General features: G+C 37.2%; 1 protein-coding gene across 1 annotated transcript in view; it reads right to left on the bottom strand.

Annotated features, from left to right (window-relative positions):
* The window catches only part of DNAJB14 (DnaJ heat shock protein family (Hsp40) member B14), a 51,555-nt gene that overhangs the window by 10,796 nt on the left and 16,116 nt on the right, over positions 1–24,643 (bottom strand). Inside the window, exons 2-4 of the mRNA XM_059664616.1 lie at positions 22,355–22,523; positions 12,329–12,474; positions 455–640 (exon numbers count right to left, since the gene is read on the bottom strand). Coding sequence (XP_059520599.1) covers positions 455–640; positions 12,329–12,474; positions 22,355–22,523 — 501 coding nt within the window. The remainder of the gene's footprint in view (positions 1–454; positions 641–12,328; positions 12,475–22,354; positions 22,524–24,643) is intronic.

Below are 24,643 nucleotides of genomic sequence, written 5' to 3'. Positions count from 1 at the left end.
ACCTATAAATCAGACATTTTAATATTTCAATGGAAAGCACTTCCACATATATCAAAATTAGCAATCTATATCATTACTAATAAAATATATACAAAGCTTTCCAAAGAATCAATGTCAAATAGTCATCCATAACCATAATAGCACTTAACTAAGACATTATCACTGGATTTCCTACTTATATATATATCCTTTCTTCAGCTTTATGTAAAATACAGAATATTGGTACTCTTCATTTCTTTATTTTTTAAATTAAAATATGTTCTAGGAAAAAGGCAGACTTATAGTAAAAGTAATGAGTATAACATTTTTCTTCTACTTTCATAAAAAACCATCACAGGATAATAATGCTGTAAGAAATACAGAAAAGAAGGTAGCTAAATCACTAAATAGCCTATCTGGAAGTAAAAATCTCTAGCTTCATAAAATATAATACTTATAATTAACATTAAAATACCTGAAGGAAATCCACCACCAAAAAATATATTAAACAAGTCTTCTGGAGTTATATCAGCTTCACAACCTCTATGGAAATTAAATCTACCATTGTTTTGTGGATTGCACGCTTGTTCTTCATTGCCTGTGAGGTCATACTGTTTTCGTTTTTCTGGATTGCTTAAAATAGCATAAGCATTTCCAATCTCTGAAAAAGTAATGAATAAGAGTTGGTAAGCAAAGTTTTTATATTACAAGACTGCCCCATATAAAAACTGTCATGTTAACAAACAATAACAAAAACTACTTGAGGCTAATCAACAAAATAGTAAAACAGTAAAACTTCCTTGTAAAGATATTATATTTGCTTGCAATTGCACATATTATTACCTCCCAATACAATTTTTTATAGTAGACAGGCAAGTAGACTGCCTTAACTGTAAGGAAATGTCCATCTTACTTTCTTACTATTGGGCTTCCTCCCCTAACATTCTGCTTCTTCATTTTTGAATATCCTGATCTAGTCATTCATTAGTGCCATTCAGACCAATAATAATAGTCAGTACTACTGCCAGGCTCTGAACCCCAAACCTTAATATATTATTCATTATGATGCCCACTGTACAGATGAGCCCCATAAGGCTCAAGAAGGTTAGGAAACTTGTTCAAGGTCAAAAAAACTTTTTAGCAAGTAAACTCTATGCAACCTACATCATAAATCTATTTTTTTTTTTTGCACACTCCAGCCCAGAATGAGTTATTTTTCATTCTATTTCTGAAAAATGTATTCCTCTTAAAACTGTAAACTTCATGAGGGAAGAAACTATGTCTATGTTTTCACTGCATTATTCCAATAGTTCACCATAAAGTCTAAATTTGTTATTTAATGTATTTTTATTGATTTCAGAGACAGAGATAGAAACATCAATGATGAGAAAGGATTATTGATTGGCTGCCTCCTGCGTGCCCCCAATTGGGGATTGAGCCACAATCTTGGGCATGTGCCCTGACTGGTTATCAAACCATGACCTCCTGGCTCAAAGGTTGACGCTCACACACAGAGCCAGTGGCCGGGCCTGAATTTGTTTTTAAATGAATCCAGATAGTCTCTAGTTTTCCCATCTCACTTTGTTACTTTCTTCATATTTATTTATAAAGAACTAGAGGCCCGGTGCACAAAAATTTGTGCACTCGGGGTTGGGAGAGGAGGTCCCTCAGCCTGGCCTGTGCCCTCTCACAGTCTGGGACCCATCAGGAGATAAGGACCTCCTGGTTTAGGCCTGCTCCCGGGTGGCAGAGGGCAGGCCTAATCCTAGGTGTAACCCCTGGTCGGGCTCAGAGCAGGGCCCACTGGGGAGTTGGGGCCCCGCCTCCTGTCATGTACAGAGCAGGGCGGATTGGGAGGTTGCCATGCCACCCTCAGTCATGCTCAGGGTAGGGCCGATTGGGGGGTTGGGGCACCACCCCCTGTCACACTCAAGGCAGGGTCCATAGGGAGGTTGCAGCGCCACTCCTGTCATGCACAGAGCAGGGCCGATCAGAGGGTTGGGGCTCCGCACCCTGTCACACTGATCCCGGTGCTGGGAAGCCTCGCTGCTCCGCTGATCCCAGGGCCAGGACGCCTCTCGGCTCCCCTGATCACCGGGGCAGGAGGCCTCTCTGCTCCGCTGATCGCGGGGCCTCCGACTCCGCTGATCACGGGGCCGGGAGGCCTCTGGACTCCGCTGATCACCGGGGCTGGGAGGCCTCTCGGCTGATCACCGGGCCAGGAGGCCTCTGGACTCCGCTGATCACCGGGGCTGGGAGGCCTATGGACTCCGCTGATCACCGGGGCGGGAGGCCTCTCGGCTCCGCTGATCACGGGGCCGGGAGGCCTCTGGACTCCGCTGATCACCAGGGCTGGGAGGCCTCTCGGCTCCGCTGATCCCAGGCCCTGAGGCCTCTCTGCCCTGCTGCTTCAGGGCTGTTTGGCTTCGCTCTGCTTGGAGCCTGAGTATGCAAATTAACCGCCATCTTTTAGCTTCTATAATTGAAACATTGTATCTTTTGGAGTTGTTGCTTCAGGAGCTCAGAGCCCCGCAGCTGCGGGGATCCTTGACTTTCTCCATCGCTGGGGCAACCAAGCCTCCTATTCTCAGCTGCCTGGCTGCCCGCCGCCATCTTGGCTGACAGTTAATTTGCATATCTCGCTGATTAGCCAATGAAAAAGGTATCGGTTGTACGCCAATTACCATTTTTCTCTTTTATTAGTATAGGATTCTCTCTCTCAGACTCCCGTATCCAAAACAGGCAATGGTATCAGAGTAACCACTTCATAAGTTATATAAATGTCTAATGACTACGTTGTACACCTGAAACTAATGTAATATTGTATGTCAACTGTAATGGAAGAAAAATTTTAAAAATTAATTTTTAAAAAAGGCAATGTTACATAGGTTATGAAAATATCTTAAGGTAATTAACAAAAGCAGAAACTACCCTATTCTCATTCTGACACTTCTAATCATTTCATATAGTTTCTTTCTTAAACTAGATCTCATAAACCTCTTGCAATATGGGATATTTTAAAAACACTTTCTGAGTCCCTTGTGGTGGCTGCTATAGGTACTGTGCAAGCAAACAGATGCTCATTAGGCAGTTGTTTTGGGCTGATCACCTATCACACTGAAATTAATGATACACAGACACTCTGGAACTTTTCTTCTGATAGGGCTTCTTAAACCTGGATTTCAAAGATATGTCTCTGATGGTATGTATGTAAACTCTAATGTATGAAAAATTAGGTGGATGATCCATTTATCTGAAGAGGTGGTACAAAACTTCCTTCAGATTCTCAGGCAGATCTATGACTTAGAAATATAGCTATCATTTATAAAGTTGCTCCAATGTGGAAGCATAATCAGAGATCCAAACAATGTACTAACAAACAACACCAAGGTTTTAACCTATACCTACAAAAAAAATACCTACCAATATCTGTCGAAGTTGTACTTCCCGTAATATTATCAGTTTTAGAATTTAACCTCTATTCACTGAATGGACTATTTCAAGTAATTTCATAATGTTATTACTTTTTAAACTACTAATATATTATCAACCCAATTCTATTTTTAAGGTTTTACTTTTTAAAAATTTCCAAACATTAAGATATTTTGTGTTACTTGTGAAATACTTTCATAATCCATAAGTATATATGTAAAACAATTTGTTATCTACTGTGACTAACTTTCTATTTGTTTACTTTGTGGTACAGCATAATCAAAATTTCTTTCAGTTCCTTATTATCTAAAGATTAAATCCAAAATTTATTTTGGTATTCAAAGACAAGATACATTTCTACCTCAGTCTCAGTAACTTCACAAAAAGATACCTTTCACTTTACTCATTTTTCTTTAAATTAGTTTTTTATTTTGAAATAACTTTAGAGTAACATGAAGTAGTAAGAAATAAATAATAGATATCCCTGCACCTGTTATTTAATTCTCCCAAAGGTAATATCTTGTAAAATTACAGTACAGTATCACAGATAGGGTACTGACTAGATACAATCAGGACAGGAGATTTCCATCACCATCCTCATATTGCCATTTTACAACCACACCGACTTCCTTCCCCTCCATCCCTTTTTTAACTACTGACAACCACTAATCTATTCCTTACTTCTAAACTTTTGGCATTTCAAAAGTTTATTACATAAGTGAAATAATACAGTATATAAATGAAATAAAATCTTCTGGGATTTGCGTTTTTCAATCAGCATAATTCTTTTGAGATTCATCCAGGTTGCTATGGAATACAATAGAGTTCATTGCTTCTTATTTCATAATATGAATATATCACTGTTTCACCACTCAACCACTGAACAGCATCTGAGTTGTTTCTAGTCTTGGATACAAGTTTGGGTATAAACATAAATTTTTATTTCTTTGTGATAAATGCCTTGGAATGCAGCTGCTGGGCGGCATCTGAATACTTAGTTTTTATGAGAAGCTGCCAAACTGTTTAACAGAGTGACTGTCATTTTACATCCCATCGACAATGTCTGAATGATCCAGTTTCTCTGCAGCCATACCAGTAGCTGGTCTTGTAACTATTTATCATGATATCATTACATTTATTTAGGTGTGTAATGGTATCTCATTTTGGTTTTACTGTGCATTATTTCTAATGGCTAATCAATGGATGTTAAGATTATTTTCATATGCTTATTTGCCATTTGTATATCATCTTCAGTGGAATGTCTCTTCATATCTCTTACCGATTTTCTAACTAGATTATCTCTTTTTTTAAAATTTGAGTTCTTTATATATTCGAAATACTAGTCTTTATCAGTTATGTGCTTGACAAATATTTTCTCCCTTCCTGTCACTCATCTTCTCCTCCTTTTCATAGGGTCTTTGCAGAGCAAACTTTTAAAAAGTTTTGATGAAGTCCAACTAATCAATGTGTGGTTTTTTTTTAATAATCATTGCCTAGCCCAAGATCCTAAAGATTTGTCCTCATGATTTTTTGCTAACAGTTCAAAAAGTGGTGTTCTAAATTTATTCATTTTTAGTTTGTTCTTGGATAAAGCACAGATTTCGGTCAAGGTTAATTTATTTTTTTGCTTATAAACATTCAATTACTCTAAAAACCATTTGCTGAAAAGACTATCTTTCCTCTATTAAATTGCTTTTGCACCTTTGTAAAATATCAATTGGGAATATTTGTATGGGTCTATATGTGGGTTCCCTAGATCTAAGTCTATCCCTCTATAAATATCACAGGTTTAATAACTGTAGCTATAAAGTAAGCATTGAAATCAGGCACATTTATTCTATTCTTTTTATAAATCATTTTCTTGTATTCAGGTTCTTTGCTTTTCCACATGAGTTTTAGAATAAACTTACTTTTACTTACAAAATATCTTGCTAGAGGAAAAAAAAAGTCTTGCTAGGATTCTAACAGAATTGTGTTAAATATGCATATCAATTTGGAGAGACTTGATGTCTTTACTATGTTGATTTCTTTCACTAGTATTGCATAGCTTGGAGCATACAAATCCTATACAAGTTTTGTTAAACATCAGACTATATTCTTGCTGATTTTCTGTCTAGTTCTATCAATTGTTGAGTGAGAAGTGTTCAAATTTCCAACTACAATTGTGAATCTGTCTATTTCTTCTTCCAGTTCTATTAGTTTTTAATTTACATACTTTGCATCTCTGTTCTTTGGTGCATACAGGTTTATATTGTTATGTCTTCTTGAAGGGCTGACCCTTTTATCATAACATAATGCCCCTGTCTGGTAATTTTTTTTTTCAGTACCAAGTCTACTTAATATTAACATAGCCACTCCTGCTTTCTTTTGATTAATGTTTGCATGATGTATCTTTTCCCATCTCTTTACTTTCAGCCTGTTTAAAATGTCATAAATGAGGTGAGTTTCTTGTAGATAATATATAGTCAAATCATTATTTAAGTTTCTATCAATCTAATTGATATATGTGGATAATTTACATTCAATGTAATTACTGAGTTAGGGCTTATGTCTGCATTTTATTTTTTGTGGTTTTCTTTTTTCTAAATTCCTGTGAGTTATTTGAACTTTTTATTAGAATTCCATTTTAATTTATCTAGTATTTTCTGAGTGTACTTCTGTACAGCTTTTTGGTGGCTGCTACTGGTATTACATTATATGTACATAACTTATCACAGCCCACTGCTGTCTTCATTTTACTAGTTCAAGTATACTGTGGAATCCTTAATTCTCTTTCCTTCCCTTTATCCTTCCTCATTTATAATATAATTGCTTTATATATTGTCTCAGCAAAATGTTGACAATGTTAAATATTTTTGCTTCAAATGTCAAACATAATAAAGTAATTCAAGAGAAGAAGCAAAGTATATTCCATTTACCCATATTTTTCTTACCATGTTCTTTGTTCTTTCTTGATATATTAAGATTCCTTCTTTTACTATTTCATTTTGTTTAGAGAACTTCCTTTAGCTATTCTTTTAAGGTTTATCTGCTAATGACACACTCTCTTATTTTTCCTTCATCTGAAAATGTCTTGATTTCCCCTTCATTCCCGAAAGAATATTTTTGCTGGGTATACAATTGTGGGTTGACAGTATTTGAAAAATGTGCCATTTTCTCCTGGCCTGCATGATTTCTGATGTGAAAGTCACTGTCATTTGAATTACTTTTCCCCTATAAGTAAGATGTCATTTCTCTTTTGTGGCTTTCAAGACTTTTCCTTTGTCTTTAGTTTTCAGAGTTTGACAGTGGATTTCTTTGGGTTTATCTGTTTGGAATACATTTAACTTCTCAAATTATATAAGCTTATATGTCTTGCCAAGTATGGGAACTTTCAACTTTTTTTTAGTACTTTTTAGCTATGTTCAGACTGGATGATGCTTATTTTTCTATTTTCCAGTTCACTGATTCTTTCCTCTACCATTCTGCTGTTTATTCCATTCATTGCCAGTTTTTATTTGTTTTTGTATTTTCAAGCTGTAAAAACCTCAATATGATTACTTATATAATTTGCTTATTTGCTCAGACTGTTTCTTTGTTGAAACTTATTTTTTCTAAATTTGTTTTAAGCATAGCTGCAATCACTCACTTAAGTAGTTATATGATGAATGCTTTAAAATCTATGTTAGGCAATTCTAACTTCTCTGTCATCTCCAAATGTATTATCTACAATTGGCTTTAAATTCAGTTTGAGGTTTTCATGCTTCTTATTTTGACAGGTGATTTTCGATTGACATGTGATAACATGAGACTTTGGACCTTATCTGAAACTTGTTTTACCTGTCTCCCCCTGACACTATTCTGGTATGGGACAAGGGGATACCACCTTATTATCTGACATCTGAAAGGAGAGGCTCCTTATTACCGTTGGGCAGGGATAGGATTTCTAGTTTTCCATCAAGCTTCCACTGGTATCTATTTGACTAGAAAGAATAGGGGTGCCTCATTACTACTCTCCAGGTGGCTTTACCATGAGGATGTGACTTTGTTTGCCTCTGGATGGTGGTGAAAGTCCTCTCTACTAGGCCACTTATGACATTACCCCAATGGGGAGGGGAAGGGGCACCTTGTTATTGCCAGGTAGAACTGGAAATTTCAGCTCCTATGCAATCTTTTTTCCCACCACTCCAGGAGGGATGGGTGGATGGGTGGGTTAGAGAATCTCATTATACATGAAGAAGGTGGCAGTCTAGGTTCTCTACCTAGCCTTTGTTAGTGTGGGTGTGGGTGTGGCCACAGTTTTTTTTGTCTGTGGTATTCGGCTGCAGGAGAATGGCTATTGCTTAAAAGATTTCTGTCTTGCCAGTTTACCCTTTTCTATTCACTTGGCTAAGAGACATCAAGCTTTTCTTGGGGATTGTTGTGCTCATAGGTGTTTCTGGATTGTTTGCTTCTCTAGAATCCAGTCTTATATAAAAGACAAAATCAAAACCCAGCTAACTTACTGCCATGTTGTTCTTTGGACCCAAGGTCTCTAGCCCGTCTACCTTCCTCCACCTTTCAGAGTTTTCTTACGTGTTTTTTAAAAATATATTTTTATTGATTTCAGAGAAGAAGAGAAAGGGAGAGAGAGAAACATCAATGATGAGAGAGAATCATTGATCGGCTGCCTCCTGCACGCCTACTGGGGATCAAGCCTACAACCGGGGCATGTGCCCTTGACCAAAATAGAACCCAGGACCCTTCAGTCTGCAGGCTGATGCTCTATCCACTGAGCCAAACCAGCTAGGGCTTTTATGTTTGTTTTTTATAATATTCAATTGTACGTTAGTGTGAGGAATAGGGAAAAGTACATCTCCGTTTTGTTGAAAATGAAAATTTTCACTGATTTTTAAATCACTTGTGTCATTCTCATACCCAAGTTTCTACCATCATCTCTCTTCTCTAACCATATAAATCATATTTATCTTGAGAAAACTCTTAATTCTCACTTATTATATGAAGGCTTCCCTTATTACTCTGATTATAATGCTATTTTATCTTTCTTACTTTTCTTCAGATATCTTTATTTTATGTTTTGGTATTTAATTATATACAGTCTGGGATCCTGGGTAAATCAGTTAATCTCTCTAAGCCTTAATTTTCTTATTTGTGAAAGGAGGATGACACTGGTCCCCTAACTATTTCATAAGATCTGTATATATAAAAGGCTAATATGTTATGTGTCCATCCAGGTAATGATGTCATGTAGCAACACCCAGCTTCCTCTCCCTAGCGACTAGCCTCCTTGCAGTTTCTTCAGCTCAGGAACATTACTTGCTTTATAGCCGGGTGGAAACATTTCACACTATAACCAAATGTCCATGAAGTGTCTTCATGTGCCTCATCTCATTTGATCCTCACAGAAGTCCTGGAGTAGGTAGATAGGAAACTGGGTGGAATCCTATTTTCTTTTCATTAGCTGGAAAACGGAGATTTATAAAGTTTAGAAACTTGACCCAACTAAAAAGAGGTAAGAAATGGTGGACCTTAAAAAATGACTTCAGGTTTTCTCACTGCGCAGAATATAGTCAAACACTGATGCAGTTAAATATTTTACCCTTTGTTCTCCCTGCGTGATCTAGAATAATAATCTGCTTTGTGTTGATATTTACTGCTGTGTTGCTGACAATTACCTGAAAGAGAAGTTGGGGCGCTTCACTGGGCTGGAAAAAGTTTATCTAAATCAGAAAGCAGGTCTAATTAAACAAGTTTATTTTATATCTATAAAAGGCTAGGTTGACTCGCACATGCGCAATACATATAAAAGCTCTAGCTGGCACCAATCTCACGCGTGTGTTTCGATCTTTCATTGTTGATCGTGAATTTGGTTGACCCTTCTATTATAGAGAAAGGGCAAATAGCGATATTAAAATATTTCTTCTAATTAATTTCCTTTCAATGTGCATGAAATCATGCACTGGGGCACTAGTATTTAATAAGCATTAAATAAAAAACTATAAAATGCTTGCCAAATGTTAGGTATTATTATTATTTCAAATGTTCTGTATGAGGCTTGACTCCCCTTTATGAATGACAAATTCTTTGAGTAAGAGGGTGTTTCATATTCTCGGATTGTCTATAAGAACTAGGTCAAAGAGTAGAATTGACTTCTTTATGTTTAGAGATACACTCTAGATATTAAAAATATTGAACTAACACAGGCAGTATCTCTGATCCATTCTTATTTACCAAGCAAACATATACAGCTAATTCATATCCCTTTTATTACATTCATGTATACATAGAAAAACACAGATACTATTCAGATAGTGTCTAAAATACTTGTGAGTCTCTGAAGACAATTTTACTGTTTTGAAAACATCCATGTCAGAGAGAAGGGATGTATTTCAGTTAAGTATTGCTTTAAAGTGTGCTTACACATATTGTGCAATTCACTCTCAAAATATAAGTATATTATTCCATGCTCTTAGAAACTTACAATCCTAACTGTAAAGAACAAACAGCCACATGAATTGAAAGTCCATTTACTCTACCCTCCTTGATAACAACCTTTTATTTTTAAAGCTTTACAAAACACACAAATGAAAATATCTGTTCTATCTAATTTAATTCCCTAAACCAATTACCCCCTCTTTTTCTAAGAGGAAATTAAAAGCAAATGGTTTCATGTTCTGCAAAAAGTGTTTTGGTAATTACAGAGCAATCAACCTATACTTACCTTTTATACAAAAGAAAAAACTATAGTTTTGCTTAGATTAAACTGCTTGGTATCCCCAAAACAGAAGTTAATATAGACTGGTTAAAATAAGATGACCCAAAAGGTAATGAAAAGATCCTGTGTGCTGGATGAATGAAACTTGTCATTTCTGTATGATGACACTAGATGTAATATTTTCTAATTAACTGCCTTTACTCACCAAGCATCTATGGATTACAACCTGAGTTTTCTATGCAGTTTTCACTCAATGAAAAATGGGCTCATCAGCAAACTCCCTATTCTGACCTTCTTTGGGATTAATTGGCATTCTGATTTATAGATAATCTCCTGTATACTGAATAATGTCTTCCCTCTAGAGATAAATCAACTTAGCATTTTGATATTAACTTTCTAGTTTTGTAAAGCAGAGCATTAACATCTAAAATATATTAAACCAAAGTACAACCAATCACCTTTGTTAAACCCCTTCTGGGTGTGTAGCTGGGGTGACATTTAATGCTGTTCAACACTTCAAAATGCAACACAGGCTGTAAAAATATTGGTAGATCTACTTATTGTTATTCCAAAACCAATAATGCTAACATGACTTCAATGCAGAAATGTGAGAAAAAAGCAGCTTAACATTCTCAACATGAAGAATGATATCACCAGTGATGGCGAACCTTTTGAGCTCTGCGTGTCAGCATTTTGAAAAACCCTAACTGAACCCTGGTGCCGTGTCACATATAGAAATTTTTTGATATTTGCAACCATAGTAAAACAAAGATTTATATTTTTGATATTTATTTTATATATTTAAATGCCATTTAACAAAGAAAAATCAACCAAAAAATGAGTTCGCGTGTCAACTCTGACACGCGTGTCATAGGTTCGCCATCACTGGCCTAGACAGTGGTCGGCAAACTCATTAGTCAACAGAGCCAAATAGCAACAGTACAACGACTGAAATTTCTTTTGAGAGCCAAATTTTTTAAACTTAAACTATATAGGTAGGTACATTGTTATTAACTTAATGAGGGTACTCCTAAGGCTTAGGAAGAGCCACACTCAAGGGGCCAAAGAGCCGCATGTGGCTCGTGAGCCGCAGTTTGCCGACCACGGACCTAGCAGATCGCAAACATGCCAATAACTCACTGCCGCTATGTTTTTAAATGTTTTAAAAGCAAAAAAAATTAAATGATTTTAATTTATAATGTGAAAATCTTGCCTTAACTTTTGGGGTCATAAATGCTAAAGTTAAATTAGTGTTTTCGAGTAAAGAAATTTTTCCTGTACTATCCAAGACACCATTAATTTAAGGAAACAGAGAAGGTTCAGTCACGGTGATTATTTTACTTTCACTTAGTACCACTTTGGTGGCTGTTTTTATTGGACTATATTAACAATCCCCAAACATATTTTGCTTGGCAACTTCCTTTAAGAAATAAAACCATTTGGAAACTGTTTCGTAGAAAAGATAAATTGAGTCCTCTATCTTTTAGAAATATTTTAAAAATGAGTATCTCCTTCCTATTATTCCAAGATCCCAGCATTTATTTCACTGTAAGCATTATACTTGGCTCTATAAATGCCAAATTCATAAGAACAATCATAAATTTAAGCATTTTCCTATGAATTAGAAGTTATCTATTATGAGTAAGTTCTATGTAACAAAATATGAAATTACAAAATCAGTTATTTTACATTTAATTACTAAATTGACAAAAAAACAAAAATAGTATTGATAAATTAAGACAAATAAAGAGTAGGCAAGAGAAATGAAACTAATTATTAAAAAGAAAAAAGTCACTTTAATTAGAACTACATGTAAAAAATACAAAACTTGGCCAGAGTTAATAGAAATATAAAACCACTGGGCAGATAGCAATTCCAAGTAATTTCCCAATTCCAATACCTTAATGTTTCTAATATCTAAAAAACTCACAAAATCTGTATTTTCCTTTTAGTTCCCTTAGAACCAGATGGTAATATGCTAGAGGCGCATCCATAATCATTATACGACGTGCACAGTAAATTAGAAAGCATGTTGCTTTCATGAAACCAAATTGCATTTGTTTGGCTCTTAGAACAACAAGTTAGTGAAGTTTTAAAGGATTTTGAGGACCCTTGCTTATGCTGGCTTCTCGGCACTAGTCTAAAGGCAGAATTTAATATTCTGAAACACTAAATGGCTTCTAAAAAGAGCTTGGTAAAATTGCTTTAAAGGGTTTACTTTACTTTTAAAAGCATCTGTTGCTCCAGGTGCATGGTTTTTGTCTGGATGAAACTTCAAAGCAAGCTTTCTATAAGCTTTTTTCAAATCTTCATCACCAGCATCTTTGGTAACTCCAAGTACTTCATAGTAATTTTTACATTTGTTTATGCTGTGAACAAGAGAGTGTGTTATAATGAAAATTTCAAGGAAGAAGTTTATGTAATAGCTCTAATGTTTTATTTATTAGAAGAGTATAAAGAACTGTCTGTGGACTGATTCCTCAATATCAAATGATAACTTATCCTATTAAGGGTTAATGCTTTGATCTGTTTTTCGACCAGACCATTCCTCCAACCTCTTCCCAGTCTAAGAAGAGTCGACCATGAGAATGTCCTTGGTGCAATTTATCACAACTACATAGAAGTAAAGCAAAATCCATAACAAATGTGGATGAAGGACAGCCACAGAGGATAAGAACAACTTTTAAGCATAAAGAAATTCAATAACCCTCACAAGTACATTGTAGCTAAAGAATAGTATATGTTACACTCAAGAGTTTTGTTGTCCTGTAATGTATATCTAACCAAATACCAAAGCAACAGTTTAGTGCATGTAAAAACAATCACAGCACACTATGGTTTAAATGTCAAGGCAAGTCAATTCAGCTCGGCCATGTTAAAGAGAATTCATTGGTGAAAGATCATGGGATGCAAAAATGTTTGTTACTCCCATTTTCACTGTGATAAGCATATTCTTAAAGATTACCTACAGTAAGTCCTCACTTGATGTCGTTGTGTGACTTAGCAAAATGATGTGTAACAAAACAAATTTTACCATACGCTAATTTACATAAGAGTTAAGTTCCTACAACATTTCATCAATGTTATAATGAAACAATGTTGAATGAATCATTATCCAAGGACCTACTGTACTTACATAGTTTATAACCCTAAAGATGTAATTGATTTAAAGCTGGAGTCTTTAAAGTATATTAGGAAAAGAAATACTCTAAATGGAACAGAGAACATTAATTTTTTTGGATCCTAACATTCTCTCACAACCTAAACATTTTTATTCACTAAAATCCAGGTACATCGTACACATTTTTATAGCAGACTTTATGACTCTAGATGTGTTCCATGTGTAAGTGGCTTGATGACAGAGGTAGTAACAGGTAAAAAGATCTGAGGCATAATTGTTCACTGGCAGCAAAAGTGTTTCAAACACTGACTCAAAGTTTTCAAAGAAAAGAGACAGATTGATCTTTTTTTTAAACTACGAAATATATTAATCATCACACCGCTTGGTACATGATAGGCTCTCAGTAAATATTTCTGGGATAAATGAGCCTAAAGCTCTTCTTTTATAATAAAATCGTTTATTATTTGGTATATTAAATAGGGAGAAAAAAAGAGAGAAGACCTTATATAAAATTATAGAAATTTTTCCATAACACATAAATTAAAATCTGATACCCAGTCCTTCTTTAAAATAATGATAATTAAAATTGGATTTTTCTACTTTAGATAACAAATATTAACACAAGTCAATTTTATTTAATAAATATGACATTTTCTTTATTTGGTCAAATAATATTTATTGAATACCAACTATGTCCCAGATAGTGTTCAGGCACTTGAGATATATTAGTGAACAAAACAGAGAACGATCCTACCATAGAAGAGACTCACTCTCCTGAATATTAGAAACTATGCAATAGAAAAAAGGGGAAGGGAACATTTATAGAACACTACTGTGTGTCAGGCACAGGCTTCTAAAAAGAGTGTAGTAAAATTGCTTTAAAAGCAATATCCATGCTCTAATATCCATTAAGAATATCCATGTTCTAATATCCATTAAGCTCTGAAAAACATTAAATTATTCTATAAATAATCTGGTTGCAAAAACCTGACTTGAACTCTGAAAGGTAAAATTTGACCTGAACAAATGTGAAACTGCTACACAGTCTTCATATATCCCATTTAAGTGAATAGTTGTATGTTTTATTGCAGAAATGTTCCCATTAGGGTCCGAGCTGCTTACCAGTTATGTAACATACAATGCATACTTCCTGTTACCTTTCTAAACATGAATGATTCAAATTACAAACTATATCTGGTCCACTAACTTTTCACATAGAGAATTGTAGAATCTTATTATGTTGATTATTTTACACAAATTATCTCATTTACTCCTCATTAGGCAGATATTATTCCTAATTAACCAATGAGGAAATCAAGGCTTTGAGAGGTTAAGTAAATTGCCAAAAGTCATATAATCAAGTAATAGATGGGAAGAAACCAGGACTTATTTCTTCAACAAAAATTGTACTGAACATCTACTTTCTGCTAAATGCTATTTCAGAGGCTATAGTGGGGAATAAAACAATCCAAAAAAATCCCAGCTCACATTCAATTTACAATTGGGACAGGACCAAGCAATGAACAGATATACAAATAAAATATAAAGTACGTCACATGGTAATACATATTTAGAGAAAAATAAAGTGCAAAGGGGGGTGGGGAACGGAAGGTGAGGCCTGCTACAGTGATTAGGAAAGGCACAATAAGGATTCAAATATCAGTTTGTACAACTTGAAAATCCTGTTGAGATCCAGAATCGAGAAGAAAAGGAACCTCCTCAGACTCGAGAGTAACTAACTATCTCCTTCCTTGCAATTTGCTTTTCCAGTCAATGTTTAATCACACTTTCTTCCCTCTTAGATATTTTCAAATGTCATTTCTGGTGCCCAGAACATGCGTTCTCTGCCTCCCGTCTGGCTTAGTTTCCAACACTTCCTCAAACCTCAGCTTGGCTCTTTCTCTTCTCAAAAAATCCTCAAGACTAGGTTGGTGACCCTCTGATAGCCTCTCAAAACTCTTGGAGCTTAGCCCTCTGCCAGCAATTACCTCCCTGTACTGCTGCTACCTGTGTACTTGTCTGACAACTCTTTTCTAGACTAGGTCCTTTGAAGGCGGGCACTGTGTCTTGTTCACCATGTGTGTTGAATGAATAGATGGACAGATGGATGACTGATTGAATTTGAGAGCAGAAATGGTGAGAATCCAAGTAATTTTTAGGCTAAAGGTGATATGTGCTATCATGCGAATGTAGTTGGCATCAGAACTCAATTTGGAATAAAGAAGAATAGACTATGAAACAAGGAATAGGCTAAAAATATGTCATACTACAGGAATGCAGAAAACAAGAGTAGTAAACCAAACACTGAACTATCCTAAAGTTATTACTATTTGGTTAAAATGCATAAGATATTTAATTATGTACCAGACTAACCCTCTAAATTTGTTTTGTTGATAATTTCTGAGCACAAAAGGCTAGACAATACAAAAAAGCAGCCTAGGAAAGAGTTACTGAATAGTGTAGAAAAATTAGGTTGGAATTCACAATCCTCTAGAGATGGGTCATAAAGGTAAAAGAATTACCACAATGAGGAAGAAAAAAGTAAGAAAATCAATTATTTCACTAATTCTGAGCTGTATCTAGCTCTGCCATATCTTCTCTGTACTAAATTTTTCATCATATATTAGAGGAGAAATCTTTGAGAAACCAACATAGAGATACGAAGTCTACAATCACCAATGGAAAGCAGAAGGCTACGTATTTCAATACTCCAAATATAACTACCCTCAAAGGAAACATTGTGCAACACAGACAGACAGATCTGTCTGAGAGCTCAACACTGGAGAGGTATATCTGGTTCAGCCTTCATGTCTTCCTTTATGTGCATAAAAGAATAGTGGGTATGGGAGGAGGGTCTTCTTTTAGTTCTTTTTTATATAATATAACTGGTTATTTAAATAGATTCCATGTTTATTAGTGTTTAAGGAAACATTTATTCTTGGAGGCAAAGGATTATTTCTTTTATAAGTTTAACAAATAATTTCTTTTCATTTAAAGAACGACAATTAAAGTCAAATCCTAATGAAATAAAAATGCCCATCATTCAAATTACTTAATAGCTGTACAGAAGTGTTTTGAATTGATAACTATAATGAAAGTCCAGTTAATGATTGCACACTGATCTTGTAAATTTTAAAATAATAGATGGGCTTTTAAAAATGAGATCTTAAAAATCTTTCATATTAGATCCATGACACCTTTTCCTCAATTTTTCAATATATTTCAACTCAAGGACAACAATGTGCTTAGTTTCACAGAACGTTACTTTTACAAAGTTATACCCTTTTTCTTCCATCTTACTGTAAGCTAGTCTTACTTATGTAATGAATGCAGCATTATTGCATGGCTTCTCCCATTGAGCCAAATTGTCACTGAGCAACTTGATTGCATAATCATGCTAACAAGATAACATGGCTTTCTTCTGAAAAATCCCCTGTGTATAGGTAAAACAAAAACAAAAACATACAGCATGTAAGTGTTTGCTGGTGATCTGTTACCTCACTAAAGCAACACTTTGGAAGATGATATAAATAACTAGAGGCCCGGGGGGGGGGGGGGGGTAGGGGAAGGGGGTCCCCTTAGCCCAGTCTGCACCCTCTTCAATCAGGGACCCCTTGGGGGATGTCTGACTGCCGGTTTAGGCAAGGATCAGGCCTAAACCGGCAGTCAGACATCCCTCTCACAATCCTGGACCTCTGGCTCCTAATCACTCACCTGCCTGCCTGCCTGGTCACCCCTAACTGCCCCCCACCAGCCTGATCACCCCTCACGGCCTCTGCGTGCCGGCCTGATCACCCCTAACTGCTCCCCCTGCCAGCCTGGTCACCCATTACTGTCCCCCCTGCCGGCCTGGTCACCCCCAACTTCCCTCCCCGCCAGCTTAGTTGCCCCTCACTGCCCCCCCCTGCCAGCCTAATTGCCCCCAACTGCTGCCCCTGCCGGCCTGGTAGCCCCCAACTGCACCCAACCACCGGCCTGGTCACCTCTAACTGCCCCCCCTGCTGGCCTAGTCACCCCTCACAGCCCCCCTGCCGGCCTGGTCGCCCCACACAGCCTGCTGTTCAGTCGTTTGGTCGTCCCTCACTAATCCCCCTGCCGGCCTGGTCATAGGCAGCCATCTTGTGAGGGTGTGAGGGTTAATTTGCATATTACCTCTTTATATAGGATAAGTGTTCCATGATTGAGCTAATCAACTCTTATAAAATTACTAGGGGCCCGGTGCACGAAATTCGTGCACTGGGTGTGTGTGGGGGGGAGTGTCCCTCAGCCCAGCCTGCCCCCTCTCACATACTGGGAGCCCTCAGGCGTTGACCCCCATCACCCTCCAATCGCAGGATCGGCCCCTTGCCCAGGCCTAATGCCTCTGGCTGAGGCGTCCGGCCCGGGCAGCGGGGACCCGCAGCTGCAGCGGCCCCACGATCGTGGGCTCCGTTTTAGGCCCAGGCAAGGGACCCCTAGCTCCTGGGACTGCCAGCTTCGACCGTGCCCAGCTCCCATCGCTGGCTCCACCCCTACTTCCTGCTATCACTGGCCAGGGCGGAAAAGGCACCTGATTCTCTGATCATGGCTGGAGGGCAGGGCAAAGGCGGCCCCAGGGCTGCCTTTGCCCTTCCCCTCAGCTCTTAGCTCCCCCCTGGGTTTCCGATCACTGTCAGTGGCAGGGGGCTTCTTCCTGCTTTCCCTTTTGCCTCCCTGCATTGTGCCTATATATGCAAATTAACCGCCATCTTGTTGGCAGTTAACTGCCAATCTTAGTTGGCAGTTAATTTGCATATAGCCCTGATTAGCCAATGAAAAGGGTAGCTCGTACACCAATTACCATTTTTCTCTTTTATTAGTGTTGATTAACTAAAGTATTTTGAATAAGTTAGGGATTCTATTAAAGAATGTTTCAATCATATTTAGTCCCCATAGGGGAAAAATAACTAAATTTACTAATAAAAAAGGTATAATAAAACTATTGACCAGAGAAAGAATTTCTAATGTAGGTATACTACTAAGCTAATACTTCTTCCAGGTAAGAATTCATGGTCTCAAACATAGCTGGGTCCCAAATGCTAACCAACAATCTTTCCATTTCCTCTGTTTTTCTGCTCTGCAAATATTTCATACGTTTACCATCCTCCTCAAGCTTTCAATCTCATCTCTTTTTTCATAACTCTCAAAAGATAACCTGATCTCCAATTTCAGAGAGTATAGAAGCCAACTGACAGAAACTCAACATTTTATGTTCCCATCTGGCCAACTCTGACCATATACAAATGTATCTGAACTCACCATCATATTTCTGCCTTCAATTTTTAAGATGTCTCTCCCCCCCCTTAATATTAACACAAGGAGATAGCAACAAAAAAGCCCTGCTCTCCCTTCCTCATTTCTACCATGCCTCATTTCTACCAGGAGTTTGACTGCTCACTATGATGTACTCTTTTCTTTAAGGTTAGAATAGAAAAAATTTTAAACAAAGATTTTTTTAAAATAACACCGGATTTAGAATATTCCTGTTCTCCAAAATTTTCAACTGTATTTTTAAATTACATTTTCAAATATATAGGTAATTCTATAGTCTTTCTTAAAAAAAATCATGAGATGATTCTAAATAAAAATGACATGTATACAATTAATTTTATTTAGGTCTTTCATTGAGGACATGTTCTCCCCTAAAAGAGCAATTTCTACAAGAAAATATAGATATATATTTTCAAATAGATATGGATTCTTGGAGTGCATTTCAACACATTGGTTAATTAAAGCTTTTTCTTAAAGAAATTTAAAAGCAAGTCTCACTATCTTAGTCATCTCTGACAAAATACTATAGTTATAAAAGTGTGGTTAATAACATTACTTATATTCTTTTTCTTTTTAATATGTTTTTATTGATTTTTAGAGGGAGAGGAAAGGAGAGGGATAGAGAGATAGAAACATCGATGAGAGAGAAACATCATTTATCAACTGCCTCCTGTACGCACCCCTACTGGAGATTGAGCCCGCAAGCTGGGCATGTGCCCTGATCGGGAATCTAACCAGTGATATCTTGGTTCCTGGGTCGATGCTCAACTGCTAAGCCACCCCAGCTGGGCGACATTACTCATATTCTTAAAGTGCTTCATTAGCATTCATGCTAATCAAATACCCTTTACCATGGCTTAACCATGATTAGGAATTCTTTTAAATCAAGTTTTAGCATCTAAATATATAGGGGGGAAAAGCAAAATATATAAGTTATTGCTATTTTACTTAAAATTATTTTAATTTCAAATTATGGTGAGTAAAAAAATAAACTAAAAAGAATGAAGAAAAAAGAGAAAATAGGAATAAAAGAAATAAGAAAAAGCAAAAAGAGAAAAACTAACTAGTTTTACCTACACTTCACTTTAGCCAATTCACTGTATTATAATTCACTTTCTGTGTGAATTATCTGATTAATCACTGTTCAGAGTCCTTTATCCTTATACTTTAGTTTCTCTAGAGAGCAACATTAATACACATCAATATAGCTTCCTAAAGCTGTAGTAGGAAGCAAAACAGTATTTTCTCCAGTGTGTTATACTCAGAGCTTCATCTGATTTCCATAAAATATTTTCTTAATTATAAAATTAGTAAAATCTCTAAAACCCAGTTCATAATTTTTCAACTCTACCTAATTCTTCTGCTTTTAGTGGAAGTGTATCATGAGGTGAAACTAAAACACTGAAAGAGAACAGTCAGTTAAAAAAATAAAATTAGGGTGTTGGGGGACTGGGTGAGAAAGGTGAAAGGATTAAGTAATAATAATCCTATATAATAAAAGCCTAATGCAAACTGTCAGACCGGGAGTTCGACCGCTCACTGTGATGTGCACTGACCACCAGGGGGTGACATGGAACATGGCAGTTGTCAGCAATGCGGCATTAGCAGCAGGTGGCAGTGGAAGCACTGCCAGCCCCAATGGGCCCCGACGAGAGCGGGACTGGGGCAGGATGGTGGAGCAGGAGAGCAGGTGGTGCCAGGCTGAGGCGGGTGCGAGCGGAGGCCTGATCGCCCCACAGACGGCAACCAGCGTCGGTGGCAGTGGAGCAGGGCCGCCACCAGGCTCCCAGGCGCTGAGGGAGCCAGGTGGGGTGCCCAGCCCTAATCAATCGCCCTGCAGGTAGGATGGTGGAGCAGGTGAGGGGGCGGTGCCAGGCCAAGGCGGGGCTGTGAGGCTGGGGGTGCGAGGTGGGGCCCAATTCCTGCAGGCCACCCTGAGGGACCCCCCCACCCATGCACGAATTCGTGCACCAGGCCTCTAGTAATAATAAAAAACAACAACTTACACATACAGACAACAATATGGTGGTTACCAGAGGGGAAGGTGGGTGGGGGAAGTAGAAGAGGGTAAAAAGGGGGATAAATGGTGATCAAAGAAGGCTTTTATGAATACATAATACAATCTACAGACAATGCATTATAGAATTGTATACTGAAACCTATATAATTTTATTAACCAACTAGAGGCCTGGTGCACAAATTGATGCATGGGTGGGTCCCTCAGCCTGGCCAGTAATCAGGGCAGATCGGGGCCAATCAGGGCTGGCTGGCTGGCAGGAAGGGGCAGGATGTCATCCCAATAAATTCACAAAAATTAAAAGAACATTATGGTGTTTGCATATCTATATCTATCTATAAATATATATATGTGTGTGTGTGTGTGTGTGTGTGTGTGTGTATATATATGCCTAAGCAATCAAACGACGGGTGGCATTGACATGCACTGACCATCAGGGGCAGACGCTCCATCAGTGTGCTCCCACAGCCAACCTCCCGCAGCCGGCCAACCTCCTAAGGTTCCTCCCCTGGGCCAGCCAGGCACCGATCACCGGGACCACACCCATGCATGAATTCATGCACTGGGCCTCTACTACATATATAAAGGTAACCTTAGTAAAGAATATAAATAGGGGAAAAAACTATACTTCATTAACATAAGTAGGTAAATTGAAAATGCTGTTACTATTGCCCTCGATTCTTCTCACATATAAAATTCTGCTTTCAGGTATATATGTGACAGAACAATTCTTCTGTCCTCTTTCAGTATTTTATCTAAATACTGTACTATGTAAAAAAATTGAAATAATTTTGCTCAAAAATAATGATCTAGAAGTACTAAAAAAAAAAAATAGATGGAGCCTTCCATAGAATTGGTATTGTATAATCTGACTTTATAAAGAATACAAAGATGGTAGTTTACAGACTGATTTTATTTTATTTTATTTTATTTATTTATTTTTTTTAAATATATTTTATTGATTTTTTACAGAGAGGAAGGGAGAGAGAGATAGAGAGTCAGAAACATCGATGGGAGAGAAACATCGATCAGCCGCCTCCTGCACATCTCCTACTGGGGATGCGCCCACAACCCAGGTACATGCCCCTGACCGGAATCGAACCCGGGACCCCCCAGTCCGCAGGCCGACGCTCTATCCACTGAGCCAAACCGGTTTCGGCCAGACTGATTTTATTTATTTATATATTTTTAATCCTCACCCAAGGATATTTTGCCATTGATTTTTAGAGAGAGTGAAAGAGAGAAAGACCGAGAGAAATATCGATTTAAGAGAAACACATTGCTTACTTGCCTCCTGCATGAGCCCGGACCAGGCAGGGCCTGGGCTGGGGAGGAGCCTGCAACCGATGTACATGCCCTTGACCAGAATCGAACCTAGGACCCTTCAGTCCGCAGGCCGACGCTCTAGCCACTGAACCAAATTGGCTAGGGCTACACGCTGTTTTTATTAAGAATATAAAACAGCCCTAGTTGGTTAGGCTCAGTGGATAGAGCATTGGCCTGTGGACTGAAGGGTCCCAGGTTCAATTCTGGTTAAGGGCACGTGCTCAGGCTCAATCCCTAGTAGGGGGCATGCAGGAGGCAACCAATCAATGATTCTCTCTCATCAATGATGTTTCTATCCTTCTCTCCCTCTCCCTTCCTCTCTGAAATCAATAAAAACATATTTAAAAAATATATATAAAACATAACATACCCAGAGTTCAATTTCTTGATGTCTGTTCTACTGAATTACAACTCAAACACTTTTTTAGCTGTTATACCATTTAAAAATTACATTAGGAGCAACTGTAGTTGAAATATAAGTCATATTTATTCCTACCTGAGAACTCCATCTATTTGCTCTCTGGTGTAGCCTTTTCCGTCACCACTACCAGACGTGCTGTCCTTTGTGCAATTAGGCTTGCTTTGATCAGCACTACCTGATGGTTTTCGGCAATGAGGGCTATTTCCAGCTGTGCTTCCATTTTTCATAATTATTTCCAATAGGGCTGTAGAAAGATACAAAAAAACACTATGCCTGTTTACATATATATGATCTTGAAAAGTTATAAAGCTGACAAATTAAGAATCATGTACTCCATAAAAATTCTCCATAGCATCTTTTTAAAGAGCAAGCGTTCCCTTATGTATTTAACTGTTTACAGAACACTAATCACAATTTAAAAGTAGAATAACAAGAAATTTAAAACTAATACCTCAAAATTACTATCATTCAGTTACTTATGACACTTTTATTTGTCATATCATGATAAAACTGCAGAATACCAAAGAAAAAGTAGTTGATAAGATTATCTACAAAGAAACAGAAATTAGACTTCCTATTTCTTCTTCAACAGCAACAATGGCAGCTAAAAGACACTGAAATAATATCTTCAAAATGCTCAGAAAGAGTAACTTTCAACTCAAGTTCTGCACTAATTTTCTAAAAATGCAGATTAGAAACATTTTTAAACAAACAAGACCAAAAATTTTACTTCTAAGATTTCTAAAGGGTACTATAATCTATTAGGCAGAAGAAAAATGCTTCTAGACAGGCTGTAGAAGGGAATGGTGAGCAAATACTTTGATAAATGTATGAGTAAATATAAGCACTAAGTCTATAAAATAATAATAGTATGTCTAGAATTTGATTTAAATACTAATGGGTCATAAAAGAGAAGGTAGAGAGAATATATAAAATAAGATTGACCATATATATATTCATAATCGTTAAGATGGGAGGGTGATAGGGACTGATAATATTATTCCCTCTCCTACGAATGTGTGAAACTTTCCATAAGTTAAAACTATACATTTAAAAAAACCATGCCACTTCATACCTACTAGGACAGCGGTTCTCAAACTGTGGGTCGCAACCCCTTTGGGGGTCGAACGACCCTTTCACAGGGGTCACCTAAGACCATCGGAAAACATATATATAATTAAATATTGTTTTTGTGATTAATCACTATGCTTTAATTATGTTCAATTTGTAACAATGAAAATACATCCTGCATATCAGATATTTACATTATGATTCATAACAGTAGCAAAATTACAGTTATAAAGTAGCAACGAAAATAATTTTATGGTTGGGGGTCACTACAACATGAGGAACTGTATTAAAGGGTCGCGGCATTAGGAAGGTTGAGAACCACTGTACTAGGATGACTATAATAAAAAATATGGACAATAACAAGTGTTGGCAAGGATGTGGAAAACCTGGAATCCTAATATACTGTTGGCGAGAATGTAAAATATGTGGCAAGTTTGAAAAATCATTTGGTTGTTCTTTAAAAGATTAAATACATAGTTACCATTTGACCCAACAATCCTATCCCTGGGTATATACCTAAGAGAAATTAAAACATACATTTACACAAAAACTGGCTCACAAATGTTCATAACAGCATTGTTGATAACAGAAAAAAAATGGAAACAATCCAAATGTCCATCAACTAACTGATGAGTAGATAAATAAAATGCAATATGCCCAATGGAATATTATTTAACAATGAAAATATATGAACTACTGATATACACTACAACATAGATAAACCTTGAAACATGCTAAGTGAAAAAGTCACCATATTGTTTAATTCCATATATATGAAATATATAGAACAGAGAAAGTTACAGAGACAGAAAGTAGATTAGTCATTGCCAAGAGCTAGTGGGAAGGGAATAGTGGAATTAGGAAGAAATAAGGAGTGACTGCTAATGTGCAAGGGGTTTCCTTTTGAGGCAAATAAAATGTTTTAAAAGTGATTGTTGTAATGGTTGTATAACTCTGTGAATATAATAAAACCCACTAAATGGTATGTTTTAAGAAAAGTAATTGTATAGTATGTGAATTCTATCTCAATAAAGCTTTTCTTATATAATAAAAGGCTAATATGCAAATTGACCAAACAGCGGAACAACCGGTCACTATGACACGCACTGACCACCATGGGGCAGACACTAAATGCAGGAGCTGCCCTCTGGTGGTCAGTGTGCTCCCATAGGGGGAGTGCTGCTCAGCCAGAAGCTGGACTCCTGGCTGGCAAGTGCAGTGGCAGTGGCGGGAGCCTTACCTGCCTTTGCAGCAGCACTAAGGATATCAGACTGCTGGCTTAGGCCTGCTCCC

The sequence above is a fragment of the Myotis daubentonii genome, chromosome 1 (assembly GCF_963259705.1).
Source record: "Myotis daubentonii chromosome 1, mMyoDau2.1, whole genome shotgun sequence".
In the NCBI taxonomy this organism is placed as follows: Eukaryota; Metazoa; Chordata; class Mammalia; order Chiroptera; family Vespertilionidae; genus Myotis; species Myotis daubentonii.
The sequence above is the reverse complement of the archived record's forward strand: the minus strand, read 5'-3'. Positions and strand labels throughout refer to the sequence as shown.